Source organism: Pseudomyrmex gracilis, unplaced genomic scaffold (genome assembly GCF_002006095.1).
Source record: "Pseudomyrmex gracilis isolate BER0280 unplaced genomic scaffold, ASM200609v1 scaffold_11, whole genome shotgun sequence".
Taxonomy (NCBI): domain Eukaryota; kingdom Metazoa; phylum Arthropoda; class Insecta; order Hymenoptera; family Formicidae; genus Pseudomyrmex; species Pseudomyrmex gracilis.
Window position 1 is genome coordinate 1,141,058 of NW_018020595.1, and position 18,690 is coordinate 1,159,747.

General features: G+C 35.0%; 2 protein-coding genes across 4 annotated transcripts; both read right to left on the reverse strand.

Annotated features, from left to right (window-relative positions):
* Positions 1-3: 3 nt before the first annotated feature.
* LOC109863661 (putative uncharacterized protein DDB_G0282133) lies at positions 4-11,328 on the reverse strand. Its single transcript, XM_020444044.1, has 21 exons — positions 11,110-11,328; positions 10,221-10,414; positions 10,073-10,131; positions 9,766-9,949; positions 9,503-9,675; positions 9,277-9,396; positions 9,061-9,177; positions 8,790-8,983; positions 8,299-8,657; positions 7,326-8,175; positions 6,931-7,231; positions 5,997-6,803; positions 4,933-5,841; positions 4,320-4,724; positions 4,071-4,171; positions 2,807-3,990; positions 2,499-2,730; positions 2,281-2,445; positions 2,058-2,162; positions 1,823-1,948; positions 4-1,702 (listed from the first exon to the last, which is right to left on the reverse strand). The coding sequence occupies exons 2-21, from the start codon at positions 10,389-10,391 to the stop codon at positions 1,185-1,187; spliced, it is 7,080 nt and encodes a 2,359-aa protein (XP_020299633.1). The 5' UTR covers positions 10,392-10,414; positions 11,110-11,328; the 3' UTR covers positions 4-1,184.
* Positions 11,329-11,838: 510 nt separating this feature from the next.
* LOC109863054 (UTP--glucose-1-phosphate uridylyltransferase) lies at positions 11,839-18,466 on the reverse strand. Of its 3 annotated transcripts, none has more exons than XM_020443246.1 (10): positions 18,342-18,466; positions 14,269-14,505; positions 13,973-14,155; positions 13,635-13,840; positions 13,472-13,547; positions 13,262-13,408; positions 13,044-13,182; positions 12,829-12,966; positions 12,533-12,699; positions 11,839-12,437 (listed from the first exon to the last, which is right to left on the reverse strand). In XM_020443246.1, exons 1-10 carry the CDS (start codon positions 18,363-18,365, stop codon positions 12,225-12,227), a joined length of 1,530 nt encoding a protein of 509 aa, XP_020298835.1. In that variant the 5' UTR covers positions 18,366-18,466; the 3' UTR covers positions 11,839-12,224. The 3 variants fall into 3 exon arrangements, with proteins under 3 accessions (XP_020298835.1, XP_020298825.1, XP_020298831.1); XM_020443236.1 differs by lacking the exon at positions 18,342-18,466 and adding an exon at positions 16,965-17,219; XM_020443242.1 differs by lacking the exon at positions 18,342-18,466 and adding an exon at positions 14,552-15,058 and having other exon boundaries at positions 14,269-14,477.
* Positions 18,467-18,690: the final 224 nt, after the last annotated feature.

Consider the following 18,690-nt stretch of genomic DNA (forward strand, 5'->3'; position numbering starts at 1 on the left):
TACAATTAAAGACGATTTAATATTGTTTATTTCATAGTGTTTCATCGATCAGTAAATACATATTAATACTATATATAAATGACCCAGTTCCATTTTTTGTATCATAACAGAAATTTTCCTAAAATCAAGGAAAATTATAGTCAAATCATATTACAAAAAATCAGTCTAATAAAATCAGAATTCTTCTAAATTATATAATAGAAAATTACATAAATTATATACAATAATATACGTATCGAACAATTACTTTACCTGTACATTTTGCATTTTTTTACAATTGCTTCTCGCAATAGATATGATATCCACTGTAGGAAAAAATCAATAAAATTTATATATTTCTTGTAGAACATCCTACTCTCCATCTATCTCGATTATCCAGTTTGTTACATCGCAAATTCTTTAAAATTAAATATGATATGACATCTTGAATTATTGTTTATAACTTATCAAAACGAGTCATTAAAGAGAAAGCTGGGGCCGAATATTGCATTGTATCTAACTGTATAATACATTTAATTTAAACATTATTAGAACTGTAAATTCAATCCGACTAAATATCCGAATAACTCTCATCAAATTTATATTAAATTTGAAGATCTAAATATGCACGGGAATTTATTAATTCAAAGTAAAAATCTATTCACTTTAAAGAAAAAACAGAGAATGATGATTGATTTAAATTACATACAGTAAAATAGCTGTCCTAATACGTAGTAGTCATATCGCAGTAAAAATCATGTTTTACATCATGTATTTTATTTTTAAGAGAATCCCAAAATAAATATGTTCTATTTTTAATTAATAAAATATTATATAATATTATTGCATAATAGTACTTTTTTAATCATTTTAATTTTGAAGCAAAAATGATTACTAGGACAGTCATCTTACTACAGTTTTTCAACAAATTTTAACATACTATATATATATATGTATGTATCTATACAATTTATTTTTTCCGTATTATTTTGAATTCTGAAAATTTATGAATTTTACTCCAAAATTCACATATTTGACTGTTTGGCATTAAAGTCCAAATAATTATCGAATCTTCTTCTTTTGAATAAATAATAGAACAATACTTATTTCAGATATAGTTCCGCGATATTACATATTTGAATATTTACAGCCTTAATAATTATGATGCGAAAAGTTTACTTCCATCGCTGTTTACGAACGCGCGATCACTGTAGAATATTTAATTGTCCGGAACTTGTGGCATATACCATTCCTTGGCCCGGCTGAGGCGCCCATCTTATGCAATTCAAACTGACATAAGCCGATGTTTCTCGATTGCTTTGCAGCAATTCCCGAATAAGCACCATACTTTCTCTGTTACGCTTAATATCCATGTCACTTCTCATTCGAATTCGCCAATCTTGATTGTGTGGTCTGTAACTGTTAGGTGTAGCGTTATTTTGTCTCGTTATATTACTCGTAGAAATATTCTCATCAAGTGTCTCATCGGAGGAATCGCATATTGACTCTGCGGTATCTGTCGACATTCCAGTTTTGGACTGTTTCTCCATCAGCTTGTAAATTACGGCCATGGGAAAAGGTCTAGCGGGAACATGAATTCTGCGTGCTAAACCTACTAAAAGATGTTGTTGCGTGGGCGACATCGAAACAGACACTACAGTTTGATCAATCTTGGTTGAATAAATTCTCTCTCCTAATGTTTCCCACTGCAAACTATAAATACCTAAACCGAAATGAGTATATATGCATAATGTTTCTTTTCCTTTTCTTCCGATATATAATTTTATTAATAGTTTTACGAAATAATTTTTTTTGTATGATTACGTATATAGTTTTTGCTTACCTAACATGGTTGTAACATTGATACGACCTGTTGGCATAAGGGTCGCTAGCAATTTTCCATCTGCAGATATATCGATACTCGCGTCGTTATGGATCTTACATTCGCGTACCACGATGTTTTTCTCAGCTAAAAAATTATATTAACTTAATAAGCGTATGTAAAAAAATTCGCGTACGTAAAAACACGCGTAGTGAAAATGTAATGATACATATTTTTACAACGCTGCTTTACTTACAGTCCGTAATATCAGGTATATCACCACCGGAGAAGTCCCATGCTTGTACACGGTAGCTTTGAATTTCTAACGTTGGATTAAACGACATACCCACTGGTATATTATCTAAAAAATGACTTAATTTGTATATATGTTTGTGTATATATATATATAATATATGCTGCACAATTCGATATGGACTTTTATAGGCACAGAGTATAAGAATAAAAAAAAGATAAATTACCAACATCCCAAAAGTCATTATCATCGTTTCTTGGATCTTGTCCGTTTCCATTTCCATTTTCATTTCCATCGCCACCACCGCCACCATCTCCATTACCACCATTATCACCACCACTTCCTCCTCCTCCTCCTCCTCCTCCTCCTCCTCCTCCNATGGATTTCTCCGCTTCCGGACCGCATATTCCACGTCGTGTTCTTTCGGCGTTGCTATTATAATACTACTATCACCACCTCCACCACCACCACCTCCACCACCACCTGCTCCTCCGCCACCACCTCTACCTCCTCTACCACTACTTCCTCCTCTTCCGCCAGGATCGTTACCATCGTTGCCGCTACCACTTGGATGAAAACCAGCACCTCTTCCAGTCCGTGATCCTGTATTAGCCGCGACTTCACGAGGCACAAAAGAAAACCGATTGCGCCATAACGTTAGAAACGTTGGGGTCACCTGAATTGAACATTTAATATTATTTATTATTAAATATTATTAAGAAACTACGAATATCGAGAAAATCATACTGTACCCGATGTCTGTTTGGCACTTCGATCCAACTGGGTCCAGGTTGATCATTCATTGATTCATTCGTACGATCGTTATTTCTGCTGTCGTTGTAATAAACAGAACTATTCATCAAATATGGCGGAGGCGTGTGTGGCGGCGAAGGTGGCGCATTCTGCCTTCTTCGAGAATTAAGAGCCGAATTATCAAATTGTGAATCGTTTACGGGCATGCTGTTCACTTGTAGTTCAGGCACGTTGAATTGTCGTCGATAAGATTCTCGGTCCTGAGTAGATCTGCGATCAATAAAGTTGTAATGTTGATCATGTAATAAATTTGTGCCACGCGCGTAACGAGAATTCCAGCGAAGTCGACGGTTTCGTTCTATTGATGAGTTGCGACAAAATCTCCAACCAATTATTTCGGTGTCATTCTCTTGCGTATTTCTTGATTCATTGGTGCGTCTCATTGTCGGTTCAGATAATGTGGTATTTCTATAAATTCGCCGATAGCCTTCGTTCACGTTTCGCGGTTCGCGCGAATTTTGCGTAGTGTCGGTTGTCCGATTTTCAAGTCTCGTTCTCTCACCACTGCGATCATCGTTGTCGATTGTGCCGCTACTTTGTATTCGCTCCACGATGCTTTGCACTTCTGCTGACAAAGCGTTTTCAGAAATCGATTGGCGATTATCTTCGTTTTGAATATTATCGCTTGAATTGTTACCATCGCCATTAATGTTAGGTCGAGATACCGTTGGATTATTAGTTCGGTTCTCGAAAGACGTACTCGCACTTCCTCGTCGATGACGAGATAGCCGTTTTAAGTGTCGTTTTAAGTGCATTGCCATAAGACGTTGGCGTCTGCTCTCGGTAACTGAATGAACGTCTGACCAATCTCGCCCATCTAGAGAGACATTAGACGCATTTGACATATTAGATGCATTTGATATTTCAAGTAAGCTTCTCGGAGATCTCTCTCGATCTGCGCTTTGTCTCGAAATGTTCTCACTTGTGCGATTATTTTCTCTTTCCAAGTTATTATCAGCGCTGTTGTTATTATCGCGACGCGTGTCCTCGTTCTGGTTATCGACCAATAAATCAGAAGCGAAAGGTCCATATTGATTTGACTCTAATTCTCGTCTTGTCATTACTAACTGTGCCAGCAATAAATCTGTTAATTGCAGTGCCAGATGTAACAATACGTACAAATCTGAAAGAAAAAAGAAATAAAAATTGACATAAATTCATAAAAGGCAAAGAAAAAAGTATATAAAGATAATATAAACTTACTACACATCTGTTCATAAAGAACATTATTCTGGAAGCCATTGTCTGATCTTGTAACTTCGAAGAATTGAATCATTGATCTCACCATCAAACCGAGTACTTGCCTGCATTGCGTGTATACATCATCAATTAATGACACTGTTTTCACGCAGACATTTGGTTTTGTGTATTTGTAATACTTATTTTATATGTGTTAATAAAATATAAAATATAATATAAAAACTTTATTATAAACATATATATTCTTCATACCTAGCTCTTAACCTTGTAGCTTCTCGAATCTCTTCCATTTGCCGATCGTCGTTGTCTCTAGCAGTTTCTGGCTGACGACTACCATCCAATCGTCTATTGATGTTACTGTTCCGAGCTAAAGCTCTTTGCTGTCGGACTAGATATGCCAGCCGCACGATCATTTTTTGTAGATATTCAGACGTGTTTGAGCCTCGTGCCGTTCTATCGCCTCGAGATACTAGATCTCGAATATCTAAGTCTACGTCTGAATTTTCATTATTATTACTCGTATTTTGAGGTGCATTTCTGCGTAAATACCACGGTCTCCTGACATGTTCATAATGTCGAAACGGATTATTCGCAGATTGGGGTCTGGAACTCTGTCTTGTGCCACGATGCGATCTCATCGACCATAACTTTAAACGTCTTAAGAGAAAAATATCGCGTTAAGATAAAATTATTATCTGATATATATAGTTTAGTAATTTTATTCTTTTTACTTGCTAATTTTAGTATATAGTAATTTTATACAGTAACTAAATCTTCACATATCTCGCTTTTAAAGATATGTATGTAATTTTATTTACACACACACACACATTTGAAATTAAACATATTCTCATAATATATGTACCTGAGATATAACTTTTGTCTACCACGCAGTCTATTACAACCGCTTGTAGACGATTCAAGTGATGATCCGGAGGCTGAACTGCCGCCTTGATTTGTCGAACATTGCGTAGGTGGATCAGATGTAGAAATAGAGTTAATGTTATCGTCATTCGTGCTGTTGTTACCAGTTGCACTGCCAGTCGCAGAATAATCGGTATTTGTATCCGATATTTGGGTCGATCTGCTAGAACCAGCAGTACTAACGAAACTCGAGATACTAGGTAACGGTTCCGACTCTGTTGTTATCGCAGTAACCGCTGGCAGATTTGAATTAGCCCCGATATTCGAGACGACACTAGACATACTAGGTAACTGCATGTCGCTGTCAGTCGTCAAATTGGCATACGTATGATCGTTGTTCGTTGCTCGCGCATCATCGGCGACGCGTGAATTGCAATTCTGACAGCGCGTTAGTCGCTCGTACAAGCCGTCTAATATTTCATTTAGCTTGAGACATTGCATCCGTCGTAATTCTTCGTCACTTGGCAACAGATTCGAGAGACTTATATTAGTCGTGCTTTCTTCGACGTTGTTGCGATTACCAGATGATGACGCTTCATCGCGATTTCTCTGGTGACCAGTTATTCCTTTCGAAGTTGACGGTTGATTCGGATCATGCGATCTTCCGTCCTGATCACTCTCGCTGCTTTCTCTTTGATAATTTTCCAAGAGAGTTTTCTTAAAATTTCTCCCAGAATCATTCACCGATGCTGATGACGTACCGGGATTACTGTTGTCTCTTGTCTGCGCGTCTGTCTGATCTGCGTTCTGTCTTTCCACGCGAACTGTTACATGCAGTGATCGTATCTGCCGTTGTAGATCTTCCCACATTTTACGCACTTGGTATAACTGAACTATTTCCAAGCGCGCCCTGTTAATAAATCAAAATTTTTAGTTTTTACTACCATAGAAGAAAAAAAAACAATAATATTAAGGAAAAAATAATTTCGCGTAGAAAAATATTGTAAAAATAATTAAGAAATTGGAATCGCATATAGAGTACGTGTCGATGTATTGTTAATTTACCGGCACAAGCGTTGCATGTTGTCAATGTGACGACTAAGCAATTGAATCCCTTGCCGAACTCCTAATGAACTTTCTCTCGGATCTATATTGCCAACATCAAATGTTATAGAGTCCAAATCGCTAGAATCAAAATTTGTGTCGTCTAAATTTCGTTGGTCCTCTTGTTGTTGTTGTTGCTGTTCTTGTTGTCTGTCACTTGTGGTCGATCTGTTTTCGTGATTTGTTTCGTTGGCACTTCTTGCGATAGGATCGTCAACACTTTCACTTAATCCCGCGAGAGTTGTATCCGTCACACTCGAATCAGACGATTGTTGAAATGTAGTGCTGTCAGAACTGCTGGTAGCAGGTACTTGATTCTGTTCTGTTCTTTGGGATTCGGATCTTTGGGACTGATTTTCCCGTAAACTTCTAAACGGAAACAACGGCGGTTGTTCGTATCGAGTAGGGTTTGCAGATATAGGCGACAAGCGATTTCTTTGATCTCTATTGTGTCTATCGTCAAAATTCTGATCTGTATCCTCTGAAAAAGATCTCGAATTGACTTGTTCGTTCGACAAATCGTTGATGTATTCTGGATTTCTGTTTGAAGTATCCAATTGTATCCATCGACTGGTCCACCGACGGGAGTTTGAAGCATTGGAATTTGTATCTTCCAAATTGGAATCTGAATTACTGTTTTCTTCAAGAAGCCAGTATCCATTCTCCGAATCGTCTAATGACGCCTGCGTGGTATTACTGCTCTCTCCACGATCTGCACGCGAATTTCGTTGAAGAATATCTATCACTCTCCTGAGCGAAGGTACATTTCTATATGGGATACAAATTTCAGATGTATAACTATAGATTTTTAACAATAGAACGTAATAAAATATAGAATCAGAAAACTCATTCGAATATTGAAAAGTGTTTTTGATCAGGTATCAAGTTATATTACCTTCGCCTACGATCACGAAATTCTTGAGATCTTGGAGTTTCGTGCACATTTTGTGTAGTTCCTGATGTTTCATTATCCTGGATATTACTTTCGTTTGGTTCATTGTGCAAATTGTCAGGCAAGTTATTTCTGTTTGTTTCGGTCAATCTGAGAGAGCTAGCTGGCATGCTTAGATTTTGTGCAGTGGCTTTAGGTATGTTCGGTTGAAACGCCGAATGAGTTGAAACTGTGAAATTAGACGCGCTGTTGCGCGACGTTGATGCTTGCGAATAGCTCTCATCGCTCGAAGATGAACTGTCGTCTGTTAATAAAAAAATTGATAATTAGCAATATTATTAATTTTACGTTAACATCGTATCATACGTGTATTTAACAAGAAAACAAAACAACGTTACCTATAAATGGATGCTTTCGTTTTCTTGAGTGCTCATCTGTCATGTTCGTAGACGAGAACGATCTTTTCATAGTCCTTCTACCAGTTCTCGGCGAAATATTCGCGCTTTCGTCATTTTCTGCATTAGACCGTGTTGCATCATGTTCTTGATTCCTTCCGGCAGAGCTTGTACTAGGAAAGACATTGGGTTCCGAATATAAACCTTCATCGCGTGCGCGCGGAGGTTCAAATCTTATGATGGCAACTCTCGAGGAACTAGTGCTGGGTGACTGTTCATCGTACGGAGTAATTGTTCTCCACTCGTTCAAATTCATCTGCGAAAGATCGGTCGCAACATGACGATTTCGTGATGGACTATTACCGTACATTGTGAATTCATCACGCAATCGTTCAATCCTAGAACTCGTGTTAGTAAATTGCATCTTCATATTGTTAAGCGCTTCGATTTCATTGTTCAGCGCGTTGCGAAGCAGCTGAAGGCGAGGGTTACGATTGTTAGAATGGTCGAACAAGGTCATGTGTCGTTGTAATCTCTCTCGTAATTTTTGCAATCTTATCAGACACGAGCTATTATTTTCGGCAGCAGCATTCAGAGCTTCTCTTAAATTCTGAAGAGTAGTACCAATTTGAGTAGTACCGATCTCTTCTTGTTCGGAAGAACGTTCTAATAACAAACGCTGACATTGTTGCAATCTTTCCAGATTTGAATTGTTCGCTTGAGCACTAGAATTCAGTGCATTTCTTAAGCGCCGTATGGACGATTCAGTCGCCGTCGATTCATTTTGGTTACTTCCTTCTTCGGGAATAGGCGATGATGTGCTAAGAGGCATGGGGTCTGTGCCACGATCCATCTTTAAAACGACACAACGCAACTTTTTATATACATATATTATACATTAAAATAACACTCACACGAATAAAAGATTTGTACAGTTAGAAAGACTGTACAGGCAATGACATTATATATTGCTTACCGTATCACGATTTCTAGAAACGTTAAAGTAACGTCTTACAAGCGTGACATATCGATCGAGTCTTCTGTAGCATAAATTAATTCTTCTTTCTGAATGAGAATTGATTCTACGCACTCTTTCGCGCGCCCTGGCAAACATGCTGTTCAATCGCTCGTACGATTCGTCCCTTAGATCGTTGACCACGTTCGCTTCCCGATCACGTCCCCTAGCCGAACTGCTCGGCAGATCGTCATCGTTGCTGTCGTTTGCCGATCTGTTTTCGGTACTGTCCCGATTTAAGAAATTGCTGGGAATGGTCAGACTGGACGGATGTGGACTTCGTCTGATATTTGGATGCGCTTCTCTGTTTTGATTCAGTTCTATAACGTAAAAAACATTTAAAAAATTACGACAATCAAAAAATCTCATAATTTACTAGTATCGGATGAAGTATTTGCAACATATTATTATCAAGAAGCGATTTTAGAATATCTAATAATATTAGCTCATACCTGCGAAACTTTCACGTAGCATGGATGTTGTATCGTAAGAAGATAGAAGTCGTCGTCGCTGAATATCCGCATGAATCCGTGCCTCTTCCCGCGACGAGTTATTCCTCAACTGCTGATTGTACGTGTTGGCGAATCGCGAAAAGCTGGATATTTCGTAGGGCATGTCCAATTCTCTGCGCATAAACAGGTAGGCACTGAAAACATTTCTATTCAAATTTTGCAAATGTTCTAACACAAACTTTGATAAAATTGCACGATAGAGTTAATATACCGGGAAGTTCTGTCTGCAGTATGAATGTCCGCTATTCCTCTTCCGTATATGGATCCATGGTTCCACAAATGCCATGGTGAAAGTTCAGCATCAAAATCTCGTGAATATCGAAAATTCCTAAAAATTTTTAGTTATAATATTTACTTTGATAAATCCGCACATATGTTTATATTTGTAACTGTGAAATGTTTAGATGTATTTGTTTGTTTTACTCACATCATATTAGTTCTAAGTAATTGATTCACTCCAGAAGTCCGATCCCATTGTGATTGAACTTGTGGTGTATTTGCAATTCCCGTGATTAGTTTTCGTCCCAGATTGTCAAAAGCTACATATCTGCAATTTTTACAGAAATATGTACAGAAAATATGTGTTTACAGACATGCATGACATCATAATTTATCTCTCTTAAAAAATAATCTTTTGTAAAATAAAAACATACCTCACTTTTTCTTTGTCAGTCTTTGTAGCAGCTACAGCAAAAGGGCGGGATTTACTCCAATCCCAAAAGTGAATTTCGTTATATGTAGCTATAACTAATAATCTTTCAAATGGATGAAACGCAAGTGAAGCAATAACAGTGTGACTATCAACATTCCAAATTTCACTACCACCCTATACAATCAGAAATTATTACATCAAGGTGTTAAACACACAGTATTTAATTGTTGAAGCAAATAAGTTTCCAAATTTTTCAGTACTCACACTTAAATCCCATACACGAACTTGGCCTCCTAAACAGCCAGATGCCAAGATCTGACTAGAGGAAGGATGAAAAGCTATGCACCATGGAGTACGTGGATGTCCAGATAGAGTTCTAATATTTTTTCCTGTTGTAATCTCTGTGATATAAACATTGTGGTTTCCATGTGTAGATGCTACCATAGTCCTACAATATTGCATATGTGTATATATACATTTGTAAATATATGTAAACATGTAAATCTCACAATATGTTATTATAGTCTAATTAATTTTTATGATCTTCAGATTTTTCTGTTTTTTATCTTACCCATCAGGACTGAAGACCATTAAAAAAGAGGCTCTAGGAACACCAGGCAAATCACATTTCTGCAAATAAAAAAAAAGAACAAAAGAAGAAAGAGAGTAAAGTTGTACAAGTAGTTTTATTTTATGTACATCTGAAAATATATACATACCACTTCCTTGTGGTCTCTTAACACAAGATTTGTTTCAGCTATTGGTTCCAATTCACGTGTATTAGTTTTATGTGTAGTATGTAATCCAAAATCTCTTAGCATTAAATTACGCAATATATTCCTAGACTTGCTACGATGGAGCAATTCTGGTTTCTTTTTAACCTTCCCCATTTAGCAGATTGTTCTTGCAATTTCTAAATAAATTATAAAACATTATTACACACACACTCATATATATTTTTAATATAAATATATCCCTCTATTCATATTCTCGCTTCCAATATGCTTGACAAAATGTACCAATCTTATTGTTCTTTCTAGTCACTAACTGAAAGAAAAAAGCAAGAACGAAGGAGATATTAAGTCTCAACTTGTTAAAAATAAAAAAAGTTCGACTATATCGCTATGTAAATTTACTTTTAAAAAGAATCGATAATAGAAACGTCTTAATTTTCTAACCTTAAAATTAATAAAGAGAACAATCTTATTTACAGTCTTAAAGCATTCTGTCTTTCTTTTTCTCCCCAACTCACTTGTATGCTTGCAAGTGAACTATGTAAACTATTTGGCACAAGTTTTTGCATTAAAGTAGGTTAGGCTCAATATAGTGGCCTATATCCCAACGAAATCTCGATAATAAATAGCACACGTAAGGGAGACAAGAATCAAACGATTAATTAAAAATTTTGCGATCCCGTAGAATATCAACGTATTGTTTCAACAGTATTTGCTAACGAAAAGCCGACTGTATCGGGGAGAGCTAATTACTAATCGCTAGAAGTCGCAAGTTACCCAGAAATAGCTATGGCTAAGTCGAGACGGGACGAATTTACAGATTCACGAGTCCCGATAATCTTCCTCTTCCGCATAAATAGACTTGTTCGTTTACCTGAGCTATTTATTTTGTTGTTCTGTCAGAACACCAAACATGTCAAACATGCAAAAAATATACGTATTTCACTGCACTAGCAAATATGCTCCGAGTACATATTCAATCGAAACATCGTCGTCCACCATTACTTCAGTTGGACTCATCGTGAATCGTGAACTACCGTGCAGCACCAGCGAAACATAAGGGAAACCCATATACAAGTTCGTCGCGTCGATCACAACGTTTCCGACTGATTAAATCTAATGCACGATTCGCTAGATAATGTTTACGCTTATCTTTTTTTGCGGCAATTTTCGAAAACGTACATCAAAAAATCATATTTGTTAAATTAAAATTCATACATGTCGCCAAATAAATAATTTCTGTATAAAAATATGTATATAAGTTAAATTATTTTTTGTTGTGATATTTATCTGGCGGAATTTTTTTTTCAAATTGTGACGTTATAAACGAAAAATTTATATTTTTTTCTTACAACTTTTCTCTTACATCGAAATAAAATAGGTATTTTATTTTTTAAAAAGTTTTCGATGTTTTTTAAAGTTTTTAATGTTAACACAATTATTAGTTTATCTCATTAGTGTTTCATAACACTATTATAACACAAAATGTTACCAAAATATCCGAAAACCATTAATGCATTATTTACGACATTATACGCAACTTAGATTAATTTGACAATATATTCAGCTTCATGGAAATGTTCAGGAGCATTGAATAAACAAGTAATATAATATAATTTATTTAGTATAATACAATTATATATGCCTCTCATAAAAAGCGTTTCTCAATCTTGTACATAACAATATAATATGTTTTACATATTTCATAATTTTTCTCTGTATATTGATGATGCTCTTTGTATATGTGATACTTGATGAATGCATTAAAATTCTTTATGTACAACATTCAATACGATAATTTCATAGAAATATATTTTGCGCTTCTTTTTTAAAATATAACCACGTAAAACAAATTGTAAATATACAATTGATTTCTTGACTAGTTGATTCAATTAAAACATGATCCACGAAAACATAATCATGCGCTGTAAAATATTTATGTGTATATGCAAACGCTGCAAGACAATATCCTTTATGTAAGCTTTCCGATTAATGATCTAATATACGTAGATTGCCCGAAACAATTTTGTTTTCTAAGACAGTTCCAGAAGGTAGATCTATGCGTTCTCCATGATTGGCGATTATAATAACAGTGCCTTTTAAAGTTACTCCTCTTCCAAAAGTGACATCGCCAGACACCGTCAAATGATCCAACTCAAGAAGATCTGGTATTGTTGGAAATCTAGCCAAGAACTCTTTCACCTATAGAAAGAAGAAATTAAAAATGCAATTAAGTTATCTTATATTTTAAATTGAAAAAAAAAAACTCAAATAAAAGCATGTAAATTTTTGCTAACTTTTGAAAAATGATTGTCTCCTAATTTAATAAGAGGAGTTGTGGGAAACATTCTTTGAGGGCTCATTATGAGAGACCCGTTACGTAGCGTGTACAAGTTACTCATTACAAGCATCAGGTCCGATGTCTTTTTCACAGGTAAGAATCTACTGCGTGGTACATTTATACCTACAACATTGAAAATTATATAATTTTAAATTAAATCTTACACGTGTATGTACATCTTTTAATTATTTTATATTGTAACAATCAGTAGGAAAACATTATAAACTTTAAAGAAAACAAAGCGAGCCTTACCAATACTTCCTTCAAATGATTTCATAGCAGCTCCTACAGCTGTTTCAAGCTGTATTACATTTAATCCGTTCGGGAAGGTTTTGTTGTTCACAATTATCTCCATATGCAATTTATTTTCCTGAAGTATCCTTTCGACAGCTGTTTAAAAAACAACAGACGTTAAAGGTGATAATTCCAGAGTATTCTTATTATTTGATTACGTTATCTCAACATACCACTGAGTTTAATCCAGAGATTATTCGTATTGAAGTATTTAAATGTTTTGACAGATTTAAAATCATCAACATGATCTTTGGGAACTTGAGCTATCTCAAGTAGACGAAGTTTATCTTCATATTTTATAAGCGTGCCACCCTAATATACAAAAAACATATATATTTCTAATCAATGCTATCCTTCAGAAAAAGTTTCAGTTTTTTTAAACAAAATATACCTTGACATCAGCTCGCGTTTTGTTGGTTACTTCCATTACAAATTCAAGAGGTGGTTCTGACTTTTGACTCAACAACAATTTTAAGATTTTTATATCTACTGTAGCACCAAGATTATCTATGTTAGAAATAAAGCAATATTCACGACCCTGAAACACACATTAACTCTTTTTATAAAAATTATTATTATTATTAACATGCAAGTTTAATACCTCTCGAATAAATTTTTTAAGTAAACCAGAATTCTGGAAACTTTCATAGAAGTCTCCGTGACCGGGCGGATACCACCTATTAACAAAATTACACATATTACATATTTCTATATATATATATATATAACTATTAAGAGATAATGACAACAAAACAACGCCTTACGCTTCCATGTCCTCGTCAATTTGACAATGTTTAGCGATTGGAAGAAGAGAGTCTCTATTTATACGTGGATAACAGCTCTGATTAAAAGTGTAAATATCTATATCGATTCCTTTGTATTTCCTAATTATACGTTGCGTGTCGTCGTCCGTGTTGAACGAATCCATCAGTACAAGTGGCACATTAACGTTATACGTTTTATTCAAATGCTGTTTTAATATGAGAAATCACAATATTAATTATATTAATTATGAACGTAAAATCCTGTGACAAATTAATGAATATTACATACGCGTGTGTATTCAAAAAAAAATAAAATAAAATAAAAGTAACTGAAATACCTCGATCTGTTGAACTGTAAGATCTAGAAAAGTTAGTCCATTTCGCACGGCGATAACAGATTTCGGTCCGTGACATCCCATACTTGTTCCAAGACCGCCGTTCAATTTAACCACAATTAATTTATCCAACAATGCTTTTATTTCATTGGTTTCCGGTGATGGCAAAGAATTATAGTCCTTGACCTACAAACAAATAACACAATATCATCAAATGTTTGAAATATCTTCAAAAGAAATTCGACACATCTTTCAAGAGAACTTTTCGATTCTATATAAAATGGATTTTAGTTTCTTACCGCATCTTCGGGTAATTTTTGAATATGATCCCATTCTAGTGACGGACCTTCTTCCTGCAGGAATCGCTCGAATAGATGCTTGAAACCAGCGAACTGCTGTTCTACCAACTCTTTCTTATTCCCGCAAGCGGTTGCTTGCAGCTTCTCGAGTTCGCGCTGTAGTTCGGCCTGTGCATCTCGCTTCGTACGCTCCCGAAATGCCTGCGTATCTGAAGAACTGCGTTGATGACCACGGACCTGTGGAGGTTTTCTCTAGGATAAAACTAAACCAAAATATTCATACCTATTCTCCGTATAAAGTCCTCCCCTTCCGTTCCAGTCAATTGATGGCTGATCGAATGTAAAAGATCGCGCATGATGACGTTAAAACCGCAGCCGTAATAATAATAACCGTAAAAATAATAATTAAAAAAAAAAAAATTAAATAAATAAATAGTCGTGTATACACGTATAAGATTCTCGATATCTGCGCGACAGATCGCCCGGTTAAAATCACTTAAAATTGTCGAAGTAAAATTTCTCTGTGTACAAATGCGTCTTGCAAAATCGGCTGCGTGCGTAACTATGCACTATTGTAAATAATCACGAAGAGATTCGCGTATAACTTTCTTTTTTTTTTTAATTTTTCAATATTTTCAAATCCGTCTTTTGTTCGTAAAATGCAAAGAACGTGATCGCGCCGTTAACGTCCGCAAAACGTCGAAGAGAACAAATGAAAGAAAAAATTTCTATTGTTAAGCAGTAGCGTGCGTGTTTTGACGAAGACTTAATGTCAAGACAAGACGCATGTATTACATACGAATGATAACGTGAAAAGTCATGACAGTACAAAGGTATATGTATCTAGGATTTTATCGCTTCATACATAGGGAAAAAAAAAAAAAAAAAACGGCTGACGTCTATATACGTCGATATTTCTCTTTTTCAGGATTAACAAAGAATCTCGCAATGATTAACGGTCAACATTGCGCATGACACGATACTTTAATCCATCTTTATTGGCGGTTAAAACAAGCTGATATCTTCAAGTAAATAACGATCGGCAATTGACAATGACACAGGCCTTGACCTAACATCGCAATTGTGTCGATTTGTAACATAACAATCCGAGTTCAATAATACTTACTAAACTTTTTCCGCAATTTAATATCAAAAAGATAACAGAACAAACAATTCTCGTCGTTGTCTTTTTTTTATTTTTTAAACATCACGGTTTTTTATTTATCTTTTCCACTCAGAGATAAGAGTCTTATACATCGCAATTACCTACTTTAGTTTTTTTTTATAATAATTTAAATACATCATAATATAATTAGAGTATTAGGTTCGAAGATATGTTTTCATCTTATGCAAGCAATAAAATTTGTATAAAACATTTGTTGTAAACCTAACTATTAATACAACAAGTTGTTTTTAAAACATTACGAAATCTTTCTCAATTCATAAAATACTTTAAGAATATTCTTATGAAACAGACTGATACTGTTAGAAGAGATAAATGTCGGCCTCTATTAACCTCTTTGGCTTATGATAAGATAATTTCAAGAACTGTATATTAGCTCAAATTAAAAATCTGTTTTATCTTCTCATTTTGCAAAAGAATATTTTTATTTCTCTCTTTACTTAAGTCACATGGAATTTAAAGAGATTAGAAAATTTAAAAGATAAGAGGGCCAACTTAAACACACACGCGTGCGCGTATGTAATAAGTAACAACGCGTCCATGTAACAACATTTTTAACAGATGATTGTTAGATACTAATCTTTCTTTCTTTCTCTCTCTCTCTCTCTCTCATAAAAACTCCAGTTATTTTGATCCACTTTATATCTTCTTCAGCAGCATAATTACACTCAAGACAATAACTGGCAGTACTGCAATTATTATCTCATCGGTTGTTATAAATACAGTGTCTTAATGTCACACTAATGTATCCAATAATAAAATCATTAACAATCCTGTTCTATCGTGTTTAAAAATTATTTTACTATTCACGCAAGATCAGAGATTCTTTCTTACTTTATGTCTAAAAACGTCATCCTTCACAAAACAACAAAGCAGCTTTCAAGAACATGTGAATATTATGTGTATGATATTAGAAATACGTCAAAACTCACTCAATGCGAAACATAGTTTCGATATAAAATCTCGAACAATAAGAGAATTAAACGACCACAATAATCAGTATTATAAACGATCAAGTATATTCCAGCATGACACTGCTTGCTTGAGTCAGATTCGCCTATCATTAGGTTACATAACAACAGATTGATACGCAAACCTTATATAAAAGTTTTTGTTTGCTTTTTCTCACGTTGTTTTTAGATTCTAGCGATTTCAACTTTTCGAGATAAATAAAGGTGGATGTCGTTTGAAAAGAAATTTTTAATTAATATAAAACTGAAAACTAATATGAATTTACTCATATCTAATCCGCTCTTTTTTCACAAAAATAATTTGACTTTATCATCGACTTTTTTGTATCGACGAAAATGTCGATCGAAAAGTTTGTTTCTCGGCTCTTCGTAAAAAGCCTCTGTTATTCACTCAAATCAAGGAAAAATGAAAGAAGAAACTCTGCGAGCTGCAAATTATGAGACTGTTCAAGTGGATAAGTGACAATTTGATGACGGCAACTAAGCGCGCGTGCAATCAATGTGATAATATATAGACAAGCACAGATACAACAAATACTCACTTGCAACAAGTACTCCATGTGCGCTACCTTGTACACGAAGCGTGACGAACGAGTGACAGGCGAGGAATGCGACGACATCGCGGCGCGAGAATTCGTCAGGCGAAATTCGAACGATCGTGCTACTTCAAGCGCGCTCTTTTGTAAATACTTAACGCGGTGTAATGTAGTACGTTTGAGTGTTACAATGAAAACGACAGAACTTTTTCGAGAAATTCACGTGTATCGATATTGTCTATTATACAATTTGACTTAGTCGTCAAATAATTAGCGACAAGATGACGTGTGCTTTTTCACCTTGTCTGTGATAAAAAAAAAAAAAAACAGGTATGCTGCGTGCGACTGTACGTTACAAAGTAATTTGGAGTTCAACGAAGTTTCTTTTCTTTTTTTGTCTACAAACATTAACTATGTATTTACATCTAATTTGCGTTTAATTATGTATTTATCTAATTTGATTTTCAATAGCATATCTCATAAATAAAAAATCAACTTTTTTTAAATAAATTTTTTCAATAAATGTAATAAAATAAATAAATAAATACTACAAGAAAGAAGTACAAAAATATAATAAAATAACAAGTGTTCTTGAAATACATAACAAAAAACTTACAATAAATTATACATATGTAAATCGTAACACTTGTATTACCTCGCGCGAACATTAACGCACTTTAAACATATATTTCACATTTAAAAATACAAAAATTATACATTTGTTTGTACACCATATAAATCTTCAATACGTTAAATGTAAAGTACTTGCTGAATGAATGTACCTGCGTTGTATGTTTTACATTTATTTTCTCGCATAATTTCAATACACTAAACCAATAGCAATTTATTATAATCAAAAAAAAAAAAAAAACGGTCAGCTTTGTGATTAAATAATCGTCAAGGCCAAAGCACAGACTTTTGCATAACGCATAAAACATAAGAGAATCAACCAAAATCAATTAAAGCTTTCTAAAACAAGAAGGAATGAAAACAAAAAGCTAAATTAGTTGATTTTTTTATGTCTAATGCGTTATACGTTATGCAAAAGTCTGTCCTTCGGCCTTCAAGGTTAAAACGTGTGTTTGCATAACCTCAAACCACACATTCGTTTAAGTCAAACGTTTTAACGCTTGAATGTAGAAGAGCAACCGAGAAGAGCGAATTAATCATCGATCGCTCGAACAGAGATTTCAATGGAATCATTTAACTTTTTCACATCAGTCTTATCAACTCGTAGTTTGTAAGCCAACCAACTTTACTTACGTGACGAGCAAGGCGGAGAGAGAGAGAGAGATAAAATACACATGACGTATAATGATAAGGAAATTGTTTTTTATTGGCTAATCTCTATGTAAAAGCAGAAGTAATTGCGATCTCGTTTACCTTCTTATCATCGACCTGCAGCATTTTTCAATCTCTTCCAACACTTGTCGCGGGCTAAAAGAGTGCGTGTCCTTTATGAAGGTCACACCGAGCGATCGGGGATTTGCAACTTTTGTATAATTCCTCAAGTGTCCGTACAGAGCTACCTGAGCACTACGAAATATCTCCAAATGTTGCGAAAGAATCCATATATTTTTCGCGCGAATATATAAATATACAACAATTTTGGCTGACGAAGAAGAGTCACCGGTTCGTAAACCGGGCCGCATTCGAGAACAGCACTCGTGTCCACACGAGCGTCATTCTAGGTTTGGTTGGCATTTGTGGCTCGTGGACTGAAAGGGTAGTT

Bases quoted from the DNA above. Each gene is read 5' to 3' on its own strand.
- LOC109863054 (XM_020443236.1), bottom strand. From the start codon at position 17,042: ATGTCGTCGCATTCCTCGCCTGTCACTCGTTCGTCACGCTTCGTGTAC. The intron at 13,183-13,261 runs GTATATTTTGTT...TTTGTATATTAG, and splicing joins AAACGCGAGCTGATGTCAAG to GGTGGCACGCTTATAAAATA. The intron at 12,700-12,828 runs GTAAGGCTCGCT...TCAATGTTGTAG, and splicing joins ATCATTTGAAGGAAGTATTG to GTATAAATGTACCACGCAGT.